At 41.4% G+C, this 13,396-nt stretch overlaps 1 protein-coding gene across 3 annotated transcripts in view; it reads right to left on the bottom strand.

The window, feature by feature from the left end:
* The window catches only part of XIAP (X-linked inhibitor of apoptosis), a 51,110-nt gene that overhangs the window by 14,994 nt on the left and 22,720 nt on the right, over positions 1-13,396 (bottom strand). For 2 of the 3 annotated variants that reach the window (XM_054471938.2, XM_063660379.1), the window contains exons 2-5: positions 9,381-10,289; positions 7,139-7,238; positions 4,834-4,912; positions 3,382-3,424 (exon numbers count right to left, since the gene is read on the bottom strand). In XM_054471938.2, coding sequence (XP_054327913.1) covers positions 3,382-3,424; positions 4,834-4,912; positions 7,139-7,238; positions 9,381-10,289 — 1,131 coding nt within the window. The remainder of the gene's footprint in view (positions 1-3,381; positions 3,425-4,833; positions 4,913-7,138; positions 7,239-9,380; positions 10,290-13,396) is intronic. The other variant, XM_054471939.2, reaches the window with a different exon arrangement.

Below are 13,396 nucleotides of genomic sequence, written 5' to 3'. Positions count from 1 at the left end.
CACAGTGAGCATGACTGTACTATTGCACTCCAGCCCAGGTGACTGAGCAAGACCCTGTCTCAAAAAAAAGAAAAAATAAAATAAAAAATGGGCCAGGCATGGTGGCTAACACCTGTAATCCCAGCACTTTGGGAGGCCAAGGTAGGTGGATCACCTGAGGTCAGGAATTCAAGACCAGCCTGGCTAACATGGCGAAACCCCGTCCCTACTAAAAATACAAAAATTAGCCAGGTGTGGTGGTGAGCACCTGTAATCCCAGCTACTAGGAAGGCTGAGTCAGGAGGATCGCTTGAACCCAGGAGGCAGAGGTTGCAGTCAGCCGAGATCATACCACTGCACTCCAGCCTGGGTGACAGAGCAAGACTCCGTCTCAAAAAAAAAAAAAAAAAAAAAAAAAGTCAAAGGAGATGAACAGACGTTTCTACAAAGATTTACAAATGGCCAATAAGCGCATGAAAAGATGCTCAATATCATTAATCATCAGGGAAATGCAAAACAAAACCACAATGAGATACCATGTCACATCCACTAGAATGGCTGTCATAAATAAGACAGATAATGAATGTGGAGAAAATGAAATCCTCATACACTGCTGGTAGGAATGTTAAAGGGTGCAGTCACTTTGGAAATCTGTCTGGTAGTTTATCAAAAGGTTAAATATAGAATAACCACACGACCCAGCAATTCCATCCCTGGATATATACTCAAGAGAACTGGGTATATAACATGTCTATACAAAAACTTATACACAAATGTTCATAGAACCATCATTCATAATAGTCAAAAAGTAGAAACAAGCCAAATGTCAACTGACAAATGGATAAACAAAATGTGGTATTATTTATATAATGGACTCTTTTTCTACAATAAAAAAGAATGAAGTACTCATATATGCTACAACATGGATACACCTTGAGGACACATATTACATTATTCCATTTATATTAAATGTCCAGAATAGGCAAGTCCATAGAGACAGAAAGTAGATTACTGGTTGCCTTGGCCTAGGGGTAGGGTGGGCAATGGAGAATGACTGTTGATGGGTGAGCATGGAGTTTCTTGTTGGGATAATGATAGTGTTCTGCAATTAAATAGTAGTAATGCCACTCACTGCGTACGGGGTAGCCCTGCTCTGCAGGAGCAGTCATGGAGCTGAATTTATTTATTTATTTATTTATTTATTTATTTATTTATTTATTTATTTGTTTGAGATAGAATCTCGGTCCATCACCCAGGCTGGAGTGCAGTAGCATGATCTCAGCTCACAGAAACCTCCACCTCCCAATTTTTATGTCTCAGCTTCCCGAGTAGCTGGAACTACAGATGCGTGCCACCACGCCCTGGTAATTTTTGTATTTTTTTTTTTTTTTTTGAGGTAGAGTTTTGCTCCTTTTTGCCCAGGGTGTAGTGCAATGGCGTGGTCTCGGCTCACTGCAACCTCTGCCTCCCAGGTTCAAGCAATTCTCCTGCCCCAGCCTCCCAAGTAGCTGCGATTACAGGTGTGCAGTGCCATGCTCAGCTAATTTTGTATTTTTAGTAGAGACGGAGTTTCACCATGTTGGCCAGGCTAGTCTCGAACTCCGGACCTCAGGTGATCCAACTGCCTTGGCCTCCCAAAGTGCAGGGATTACAGGCGTGAGCCACCACACCCAGCTGCTTGTAATTCTTAAGATACTAAATAGATGATGGTACCAGTTTAGGAAGTGGGGAATCACTAGACATATTCTAAATTAAACTTTCTACTACTTTTGAAATATGATGCCTAAGTTGAAAATGAGATCTGCACTGTGATGTAGGATTCAGAAGACCTTGCTTGTGGTCCTAGTTCCACTAACGATTTGTAATGTGATTGTGCGCAAGTCACTTAACCTCTCTGACTCTGTTTCTTCATCTGAAAAGTGGGGATAACAATTACCTTCCTTGCTTAGCATAATATCTTTCTCTGCCCACTTTTTGAGTTTTAAAACCTCTACTTCTCCATGAGGTAACAGGAGGTAAACAAACCAAACCTTACACCTCTGTGAAGAAGCTGGGGAAGGTACAATGACAGTATGGGATAAACAAGCAGGTGGGTTAGGGCTTATCAGGGTAATGGCACACTAATAGAAAACTGAAATAATTTTGGCTTACTTAAGGAACCCCAGGTACAAAAAGACACTTCACCCTTTCTCTTGTGATTTTAGCAGAGATGGCAATGAGGCAGCCTATCAGTGTTCCTCCTGAACTTGGAAAAACTATCTGATGGCCTACTAACATTTTTAATACAGACACGTCTGACTGATTTTTTTTTCTTTTATTTTCTTTTTGAGATGGAGTCTTGCCCTATTGCCCAGGCTAGAGTGCACTGGCACGATCTCAGCTGACTGCAATCTCCACTGCCCAGGTTCAAGAGATTCTCCCGCCTCGGCCTCCTGAGTAGCTGGAATTACAGGCGCACAACATCACGCCCAGCTAATTTTTGGATTTTTAGTAGAGATGCGGTTTCACCATGTTGGCTAGGATGGTCTTGAACTCCTCGGCCTCCCAAAGTGCTGGGATTACAGGTGTCAGCCACTGCACCCAGCCTCTGACTGCAATTTATAAGTACTTCATTAAATTATTTTTTTCGTTTTTGTTTTTTGAGACGGAATCTCACTCTGTCGCCAGGCTTGAGTGCAATGGCATGATCTCGGCTCACTGCAACCTCTACCTCCTGGGTTCAAGCAATTCTCCTGCCTCAGCCTCCCACGTACGTGGGACTACAGGTGTGCGCCATCACATCCAGCTAACTTTTGTTTTTGTATTTTTAGTAGAGACGGGGTTTCACCATGTTAGCCAGGATGGTCCCAATCTCCTGACCTCGTGATTGGCCTGCCTCAGTCTCCCAAAGTGCTGGGATTACAGGCGTGAGCTACCACGCCCGGCCGCCTAAATTCTTAAATTTATAGTAATGTCATCTCAAATAAATACATCATGGTGACCTTGGAAGAACATGCTTATCTTTCCACCCCATAAATAATAACTATAATAAATTGGCAGTTAAAGGCCGGGTGCGGTGGCTCACACCTGTAATCCCAGCACTTTGGGAGGCCGAGGCGGGCGCATCACAAGATCAGGAGTTTGAGACCAGCCTGGCCAATATGGTAAAACCCCGTCTCTACTAAAAATATAAAAAGTTAGCCAGGCGTGGTGGCGCAGGCCTGTAGTCCCAGCTACTCAGGAGGTTGAGGCAGGAGAATCGGTTGAACCCGGGAGGCAGAGGTTGCAGTGAGCTGAGATCGCACCACTGCACTTCAGCCTGGGCAACAGAGTGAGACTTTCTCTCTAAATAAATAAATAAATAAATAAATAAATAAATAAATTGGCAGTTAAATTAAAAGGATAGTTAACAAGCATATTTACCAATTCTTCTAGTTAGTGATGGTGTTTTCTCAGTAGTTCTTACCTGTAACAGAAATAGGAATTATAAGTTAGAATTATTTTTGATAAAGGCAATCATTTCCATTTGAAAAGTGAAATTAATCATAAATTTAAAATAAATTGGCTTTATTCCAATTCAATATATGAATATTCACAAGAGGCATAGCCTGATGGAGCTAGAAGGAAGTTATAAGATTATCTAATCTAATCCCTTCATTTTACAAACAAGAAGCTGAGGCCCAGGGAGAATGAATGATTTCAAGGTAGAGTCACTGGGGCAACTCTAGTCTCCCATTTTAGTCCAGGGTTCTTTCCACCTATTACTGATGCCTTGGCCACCTCAGTTCATCCTATCAATTTATTTATTTATTTTATTTATTTATTTTTTATTTTTGAGATGGAATGTCACTCTTGTTGCCCAGGCTGGAGTGCAGTGGCGTGATCTCAGCTCACTGTAACCTCCACCTCCCAGGTTCAAGCAATTCTCCTGCCTCAGTCTCCCCAGTAGCTGAGATTACAGGCGCCCGCCATTACGCCTGGCTAAATTTTTGTATTTTTAGTAGAGACGGGGTTTCATCATGTTGGCCAAGCTGGTCTCGAACTCCTGACCTTGGGTGATCCATCCGCCTCGGCCTCCCAAAGTGCTGGGATTACAGGCGTGAGCCACCGTGCCCAGCACCCATCCTATCAATTTAGATATATTTTTGAGATTTTAAATATTGTCTGCAAAAAGTTTAAAACTACTTATGAGTACAAAGCACATTATACAAAGATCTAATTTCAGAAGGCTAAGGGACTTTTAATATTTTAGTTCTTCAAGCCCATTTTTGCCTACAATGATACTTAAATCAGTTCATCCTGATTATCTTTTGACAAATTTACTTCAGGTAAAGAATAAGAAACACTTTTTAGGCTCTTTTTTTTTTAAGAGATAGGCTTTCCTTTTCTCACTCAGGCTGGAGTACAGTGGAATGAAACTGGTTCACTGCATCCTCTGACCTTCTGGGCTCAAGCGATCCTCCCGCCTCAGCCGCCCAAATAGCTGGGACTACAGGCATGTACCACAAGTCTGGCTAATTGGTTTTTAAAATTTTTTGTAGAGACAGGGTCTCACTATGTTGCCTAGGCTGATCTCAAACTCCTGGGCTCAAGCAATCCTCTCTCCTTGGCCTCTCAAAATGTTGGAATTACAGGTGTGAAACACTGTGCCCAGCTAGCTCTCACCTTTAAAGCCCATCATACATTTATTATTTTGTTTTTAACTTAAAATTTGTGTTTTGATGTAATGTACACATATATTGATTTATAATACTATACTGTGAATTTTGCATGAAGAAATAACTATAAAACAATGATATAATATAAATTATATAATGAAAATATAAATTATAATTTGAAATGTGAATTTGAAAATATAAATTATATGAGACTTACCAGACACTCCTCAAGTGAATGAGTTAAATGAATATTGTTTATATATTCTTGTCCCTTCTGTTCTAACAGATATTTACACCTAAACAATTAAAAGATTAAACTTTAGTAGCTGATAAATTAGTGAAGTATAAGCAAAGATATAATCTCCATCATATTAATTCTATTAATTCCATTAACTTGCTTTTCAGTACTTCTAAGGAGCCACAAAGTAAAATGTTACCAATTCCCTATCCCACTGTCATTCTAAGGTTAAAAAAGTTCCCTTTGTTATGCTACCTATGCTAATGTTAGTAGAGCAAAAAATATCAACTTGAGAACTTTCTAAAACAAGTTATTAAATTAGCACCTTGACTTCTGTTATTTTTTTTTTTTTTTGAGACAGAGTCTCACTCTGTCACCCAGGCTGGAGTGCAGTGGCACGATCCTGGCTTACTGCAACATTCGCCTTCCGGGTTCAAGCAATTCTCCTGCCTTAGCCTCCTGAGTAGCTGGGATTACAGGCATGCACCACTACGCCCGGCTAATTTTTGTATTTTTAGTAGAGACAGGGTTTCACCATGTTGGTCAGGCTGGTCTCAAACTCCTCACCTCAAGTGAGCTCCCTGCCTCAGCCTCCCGAAGTGCTGGGATTACAGGCGTAAGCCACCATGCCCGGCTGGGTTTTTTTTGTTTTTTTGTTTTTTTTTTGAGACAGTGTCTCACTCTGTCGCCCAGGCTGGAGTGCAGTGGCGCCGAGTACAGTGGCGTCAGCTCACCACAACCTCTGCCTCCCCAGCTCAAGTGATCCTCTTACCTCAGCCTCATGAGTAACTGGAACTACAGGTGTGTGCCACCATGACTGGCTAATTTGTTTTTTTGTGTTTTTTTTAATTTTTTTGTAGAGACAGGGTCTCACTATGTTGCCCAGGCTGGTCTCAAACTCTTGGGCTCCAGCAATCCACCCGCCTCAGCCTCCCAAAGTGCTGAGATTATAGGCGCGAGCCACCACACTCCAACCAGAGATCTTAAAATGTGAACAACTGTATGTCATAGAGATAATGAGATACATTAATATTTCCTAGGGATATGATGGCTTCTTAAGGAATCTCCTGGGCAATATGGACTCTCATGCTGATCATAAAAGAGCCTACTTCCAACAACAAAAAAGCACACATTTCCTAATCTGTATTTAAAAATTGGATAATCTAGAGGCCAAGCGCGGTGGCTCATGCTTGTAATCCCAGCACTTTGGGAGGCTGAGGTAGGTGGATCACCTGAGGTTGGGAGTTCAAGACCAGCCTGACCAACATGGTCAAACCCTATCTCTACTAAAAATATAAAAAATTAGCTGGGCGTGGTGGCGGGCGCCTGTAATCCCAGCTACTCAGGAGGCTGAGGCAGGAGAATCACTTGAACCCAGGAGGCAGAGATTGCAGTGAGCTGAGATAGCACCACTGCACTCCAGCATGGGTGACAAGAGCAAAACTCTGTCTCAAAAAAAAAAAAAGAAATGGGATAATCTAGAGGCCAGGCACAGTGGCTCACACCTATAATCCCAACACTTTGGGAGGCCAAGGCGGGCCGATCACCTGAGGTCAGGAGTTCAAGACCAACCTGGCCAACATGGTGATACCCTGTCTCTACTAAAAAATACAAAAAGTAGCCAGAATCCCAGCACTTTGGGAGGCCAAGGCGGGCAGATCACAAAGTCAGGAGATCAAGACCATCCTGGCCAACATGGTGAAACCCTACCTCTACTAAAAATACAAAAAATTAGCTGGGTGTGGTGGTGCTTGCCTGTCGTCCCAGCTACTCGGGAGGCTGAGGCAGGAGAATCGCTTGAACCTGGGAGGCGGAGGTTGCAGTGAGCCAAGATCGCACCACTGCACTCCAGCCTGGCAACAGAGTGAGACTCCATATCAAAAAAAAAAAATTAGCCAGGCATGGTGGCGGTGGCGGGTGCCCGTAATCCCAGCCACTCAGGCGACTGAGGCACAAGAATCACTTGAACCTGGGAGGCGGAGGTTGCAGTGAGCCAAGATTGCACCACTGCACTCCAGCCTGTGCAAGAGAGTGAGACTTCGTCTCAAAAAACAAACAAACAAAAAAAACAAAAAAAAGGGATAATCGGAATGTCACAGATATCACACATAAGCAGTGAATGTTTTGGTCATCAGAGAAGGCTTATAAACCTTGCTCATTTTTATAAACCTAGCATGAATTTCAAGCCATAGTGAAGGTAAAAATAGTTGAGGTAAAAAGTAATCCAAGTCTCCCACTGCATGCTATCTAACTTGCCTGTACAATGAACAATTAAATATCTTACCCTGGATACCATTTAGCATGTTGTTCCCAAGGGTCTTCAGTGGGCTTCCAATCAGTTAGCCCTCCTCCACAGTGAAAGCACTTTACTTTATCACCTTCACCTACGAAAACACACAGGAATATATGTATTTGTGCAATTAGAAGCTTACACAAGAATATTCATTTAACACCTAAAAATTAAGCACATCTAAAAAACATGAAAATCTCACAGCTTAAAACAAGACATTCAAATTCACATCTAAGTAACATATATGATCTTTATCCTTTGAGGAAGAAATACACACTAAATTCACTGATTCAATGTGAGGTATTTTTACAGAAGACAAAAATAAAACTGCCCAAGTTTTATGTTAAAAACTAAAATTGTTACTTTCTTTCTTTTTTTATTTTTTTGAGACTGACTCTGGCTCTGTTCCCCAGACTGGAGTGTAATGGCGCAGTCTTGGCTCACTGCAACCTTTGGCTCCTGAGTTCAAGTGATTCTCCTGCCTCAGCCTCTCAAGTAGCTGGGATTACAGGCATGCGCCACCACACCCGGCTAACTTTTTATATCTTTGGTAAAGATGGGGTTTCACCATGTTGGCCAGCCTGATCTTGAACTCCTGACCTCAAGTGATCCACTCGCCTCGGCCTCCCAAAGTGTTGGGATTACAGGCGTGAGCCACTGCACCTGGCATACTTTATTTTCATTTATTTATTTATTTATTTATTTATTTTTTATTATTATTTTTTTTTTCTGAGATGGAGTTTTACTCTTGTTGCCCAGGCTGGAGTGCAATGGCGCCATCTCGGCTCACTGCAACCTCTGCCTTCTGGGTTCAAGTGATTCTCCTGCCTCAGTCTCCCCAGTAGCTGGGATTACAGGCGCGTGCCATCACGCCCAGCTAATTTTTGTATTTTTAGTAGAGACGGGGTTTTGCCATGTTGGCCAGGCTGGTCTTGAACTCCTGACCTCAGGTGATCCACCCACCTCAGCCTCCCAAAGTGCTGGGATTACAGGCGGGAGCCACCGCGCCCGGCCATACTTTCTTTTTAGTATGTTACTTGGGCCACCAATATTGTACTTACTGTTTCAAACTGTGAAATTTTAAAACAAGTTATGTTCCAAGTATTAGTAACATTAAAGTTCTACATAATGAAATTGTTAAGTTTCTCTAAGTTTATAGCTACATGACACTAAACAAACCTTCAAGATTACTATATGATGGTACATACATAAAATCTTTTGAAATAACCAATATTTTATAGGCATAATTCAATCTTAAAATAAATGGGTCAAATATATAATGGTATAACTTTTTAAAATATCTTTAGAAGCAATCACTCCAATGGCCCTTCCTGAAATGTCTACCACAGTCCATTTGAAAGTACTCATATGGCCGGTGCAGTGGCTCATGCCTGTAATCCCAGCACTTTGGGAGGCCAAGGCGGGCGGATCACAAGGTCAGGAGTTTGAGACCAGCCTGGCCATGGTGAAACCCCGTCTCTACTAAAAGTACAAAAATTAGCCAGGCATGGTGCATGCACCTGTAATCCCAGCACTTTGGGAGGCCGAGGCGGGTGGATCACCTGAGGTCAGGAGTTTGAGACCAGCCTGACCAACCTGGAGAGACCCCGTCTCTACTAAAAATACAAAATTAGCCGGGCGTGGTGGCGCATGCCTGTAATCCCAGCTACTCAGGAGGCTGAGGCAGGACAATCGCTTGAACCCGGGAGGTGGAGGTTGCGGTGAGCCTAAATCACGCCACTGCACTCCAGCCTGGATAACAAGAGCGAAACTCCGTCTCAAAAACAAACAAACAAACAAAGCTATTGTGAAGCTTAGAGAAAATGCATGAAGTACATGTATTGAGCATTGAAGTATATGCATGAAGTATATGTATTGAGCTTAGAGAAAATGCATGAAGTATATGTATTAAGTGCTCAATAAATGATGGTTAATATTACTATTAGACCCATTTTGCTATTGGGGATGTCTACCATCTTTTGCAGGTTATCTACTTCCTAAAAACAATTACATGAAGAGAAGCATGAGATAATATGGTAGTCTTTTTCACATAAATTCAGTAGTTACATTACAGGTTCAACGTAAGAGTTCACAGAATAATACATATATATATATATATAATCATGCCAAGTTATACCTAAATATTTACCAGTTCAGGGGCTAAGGGCATCTATTTACTTTTTATGAGCCCTGGCATACTTGGGAAACTATTTATTGGTTTTATAATAAAGTTTACCTAAAGCATAAAATCCAGCTCTTGCAAGCTGCTCCTTGTTAACTGAGTATATCCATGTCCCAAAAGTAAAGATCCGTGCTTCATAATCTGCCATGGATGGATTTCTTGGAAGATTTGTTGAATTTGGGAAATTCCTATCAGAACTCACAGCATCAGATTCACTTCGAATATTAAGATTCCGGCCCAAAACAAAGAAGCAATTAGGAAAGTGTCGCCTGTGTTCTGACCAGGCACGATCACAAGGTTCCCAATTTTTCAGTTTTCCACCACAACAAAAGCACTGCACTTGGTCACCAATACCTGTGTAGTAGAGTCCAGCACTTGCTAACTCTCTTGGGGTTAGGTGAGCATAGTCTGGCCAGTTCTGAAAGGACTTTAATCTAGCTTCTTCACTATACATGGCAGGGTTCCTTGGGTATATGGTGTCTGATATATCTACAACCTGCCCAGTTCTCAAAAGATAGTCTGCATGTGTCTCAGAAGGCCTGTCTAAGGCAAAATGATTTCTGCTTCCCAGATAGTTTTCAACTTTGTACTGACCATTCTGGATACCAGAATTTGTAGACTGCGTGGCACTATTTTCAAGATAAAAGCCGTTGATAAATCTGCAATTTGGGGATACTTTCCTGTGTCTTCCAACTGCTGAGTCTCCATATTGCCATCTATCTACAGCTGCATGACAACTAAAGCACCGCACGGTATCTCCTTCACCAGTATAAAGAAACCCTGCTCGTGCCAGTGTTGATGCTGAAACAGGACTACCACTTGGAAAATTAGCAAAAGTTTTTAATCTATTAAACTCTTCTACAAATTCTTCTTCCTTATTGATGTCTGCAGGTACACAAGTTTTAGATCCTTCAAAACTGTTAAAAGTCATCTTCTCTTGAAAATAGGACTTGTCCACCTTTTCTAAAAAGAGAACATTATATTAGGAAATCCAAAATGTGAAACACAAGCAATAGACTTTTGTTACAGGAGCTAACAAATTATCCACTTATGACATAAAAATAACTACACGACCGCTAAGAAACATTCTAATTCTAAATACTAGAGTTCAACACTACCACATCATTCAAGTCATAAAGTAAAATCTAGCATTTTTGTTTTCTCTTTTTGAGGAAAGTAATATTTAAGCAGGCAGAATAAAACTAATAATTTTTAAATGCTTATTTTACATAAATATGTAAACTGTGATGCAGAATATATTATAATTATTAACCATGTCAAATCATTAATTAGGAAAAACATGAAAGAAGCATAAAATATGCAGATTATTAAAGTCTATGCATAATTGTTATAATGAATCATTATATATTCAAGGCATCAAAGTTGTTTTTACAAGTTAAAAAATGTTCAGAATGTTAATGAATTAATTTTTAATATCTCTTTGCTTAGCAAAATGTTTTAATCATAATATTGGTTCCAATGTGTTCTTTAAGAGCATGAAATATTTCTGATTTTCATGCATGAATGAGAGCCCTTTTTTTGTTGTAACTGGATAATTACAGCTATATATGTAACAGTGCCCTCTAGAGGGTGGCTCAGGAAAAATTCTAAGTACCTGCAAACCTTAATTGCTGTTACTTTTTTTTTTTTTTTTTTTTTTTTTCCCCATGACATACATGTGCCCTGCGGTTACTTTTGCTATTAACTTCCCTTGGTCAAATAACAATCTGTTCAAATGGAAGATAAGTATTGTTGCAGTCTTATTAGAGCTGCCAAATGATAGCTGGTAATTTTAACCCAGATAAAATACTAAAAGGAACCCGTTAGGTTATGAGAAGGGTATAAATTATTAGAAAGATAATTTATCCTCCAAACCTGGACACTTCTCAAAGTGAAAAATCACACTAGTAATAATCACACTGGGACAACAGGCATAAATCAGGGTTGCCCCAGGCAAACTAGAGCATATGGTAACCCTAGTTATGAAGCAAACCTGGTTCTCCAGAATCTCCCACATTGCCTGATAACGTGCTCAGTATAAACTTGTCAAAGGCAAAATAAGAGAATGGTAACAATGACTCTGTCTCTATATTATGTGTGCATTAATTGATTTTTTTTTTTTTTTGAGATGGAGTTTTGCTCTTGTTGCCCAGGCTGGAGTGCAATGGTGTGATATTGGTTCATGCGACCTCCACCTCCCAGGTTCAAGCGATTATCCTGCCTCAGCCTCCCAAGTAGCTGGGATTACAGGCATGCGCCACCATGCCCGGCTAATTCTGTATTTTTAGTAGAGACGGGGTTTCTCCAGGTTGGTCAGGCTGGTCTCGAACTCCTGACCTCAGGTGATCCGCCTGCCTCGGCCTCCCAAAATGCTGGGATTACAGGCGTGAGCCACCGTGCCCATTAATTGATTTCTTGAGAAGAATTAGCTAGCTCTTTTGCCTTTATGTTGACACAATATGTCTTAGAATTTAATCTCTTTTGGAGTAACGTTCAACACAAAGTAAGCTGGCAATGGACTTAAGTCTTTCCTGGCCATGTCAATTTATAGTGGTATTAACTCATCATATACCTCAACAGCTGAGTTATATCTGCGGAAAACTTTTGGAATATAGTCTCCATGACTTCTGATGAATTATCATTTCCTAGATGTCTGAAAACATTCCAACATTAGGTTCAAGGCCCTTTGTTGAATCAGCACAATAGATGACAAAAATCAAGATTCAAAGAAACCAAGGCTGATCAAACTCCTTGTTCTACTCTTTCCCCCCTTCTCACTCTGCACTTGACTAGTCTTAAAAAAACCAGCCAGGCATGGTGGTTCCCACCTGCAATCCCAGCGCTTTGGGAGGCCAAGGTGGGCAAATCACCTGAGGTCTGGAGTTCAAGACCGGCCTGACCAACATGGAGAAACCCTGACTCTACTAAAAACACAAAATTAGCCGGGCGTGGTGGAGCATGCCTGTAATCCCAGCTACTTGGGAGACTGAGGCAGGAGAATCGCTTGAACCCGGGAGGCAGAGGTTGCAGTGAGCCGATATCGCGCCATTGCACTCCAGCCTGGACAACAAGAGTGAAACTCTGTCTCAAAAAAAAAAAAAAAAAAAAGAAAAGAAAAAAAACCAAGGCTACCTGATAGGCTAATGAGATAAAATTTAATAGGGATAAGTATAAAGTCTTACATCTGGTTTTTAAAAAATATCTGGTGCATAGGCCGGGCACGGTGACTCATGTCTGTAATCTCAGCACTTTGGGAGGCCAAGGCAGCCAGATAACTTGAGGTCAGGAGTTCGAGACCAGACTGACCAACATGGTGAAACCCCCATCTCTACTAAAAATACAAAAATTAGCCAGGCGTAGTGGCAGGTACCTGTAATCCCAGCTACTCGGGAGGCTGAGACAGAAAAATCCCTTGAACCCGGGCAGCGGAGGTTGCAGTGAGCCAAGATCATGCCACTGCACTCCATCCTGGGCGACAGAGCGAGGCTCCATCTCAAAAAAGGCCGGGCGTGATGGCTCACGCCTGTAATCCCAGCACTTTGGGAGGCCGAGGAGGGTGGGTCACCTGAGGTCAGAAGTTTGAGACCAGCCTGACCAAAATGGAGAAACCTCATCTCTACTAAAAAAAAATAAAAAAGAAAGAAAGAAAATTAGCCAGGCATGGTGGCGGACGCCCGTAATCCCAGCTACTTGGGAGGCTGAGGCAGGAGAATTGCTTGAACCCAGGAGGTGGAGGTTGCAGTGAGCTGAGATCGTGCCACTGCACCCCAGCCTGGGCGACAGAGAGAGCGTCTCAAAAAAAAAAAAAAAATCTGTTGCATAACTAAAAGAAGATGGAGACTTAGTTTAGGAAGAAATCACTTAAAGGCAATCCTCCAGATTAAAACCTTGGGATTTTAATTAATTACAAATTCATCATAAGCCAACATTACAAGTCGACTAAAAAACTTACAGCAACTTCAGACTGCATTAGTGTCCAGATGTGCAACATCCAGATCTAATTCAGCTACCAAGGGATATTATTTCCAGTTCCAAATACATTTTGGAAGGGACATTAACAAAGTTTAACA

This window comes from Pongo pygmaeus, chromosome X (genome assembly GCF_028885625.2).
Source record: "Pongo pygmaeus isolate AG05252 chromosome X, NHGRI_mPonPyg2-v2.0_pri, whole genome shotgun sequence".
NCBI classification, from domain to species: domain Eukaryota; kingdom Metazoa; phylum Chordata; class Mammalia; order Primates; family Hominidae; genus Pongo; species Pongo pygmaeus.
The sequence above is the reverse complement of the archived record's forward strand: the minus strand, read 5'-3'. Positions and strand labels throughout refer to the sequence as shown.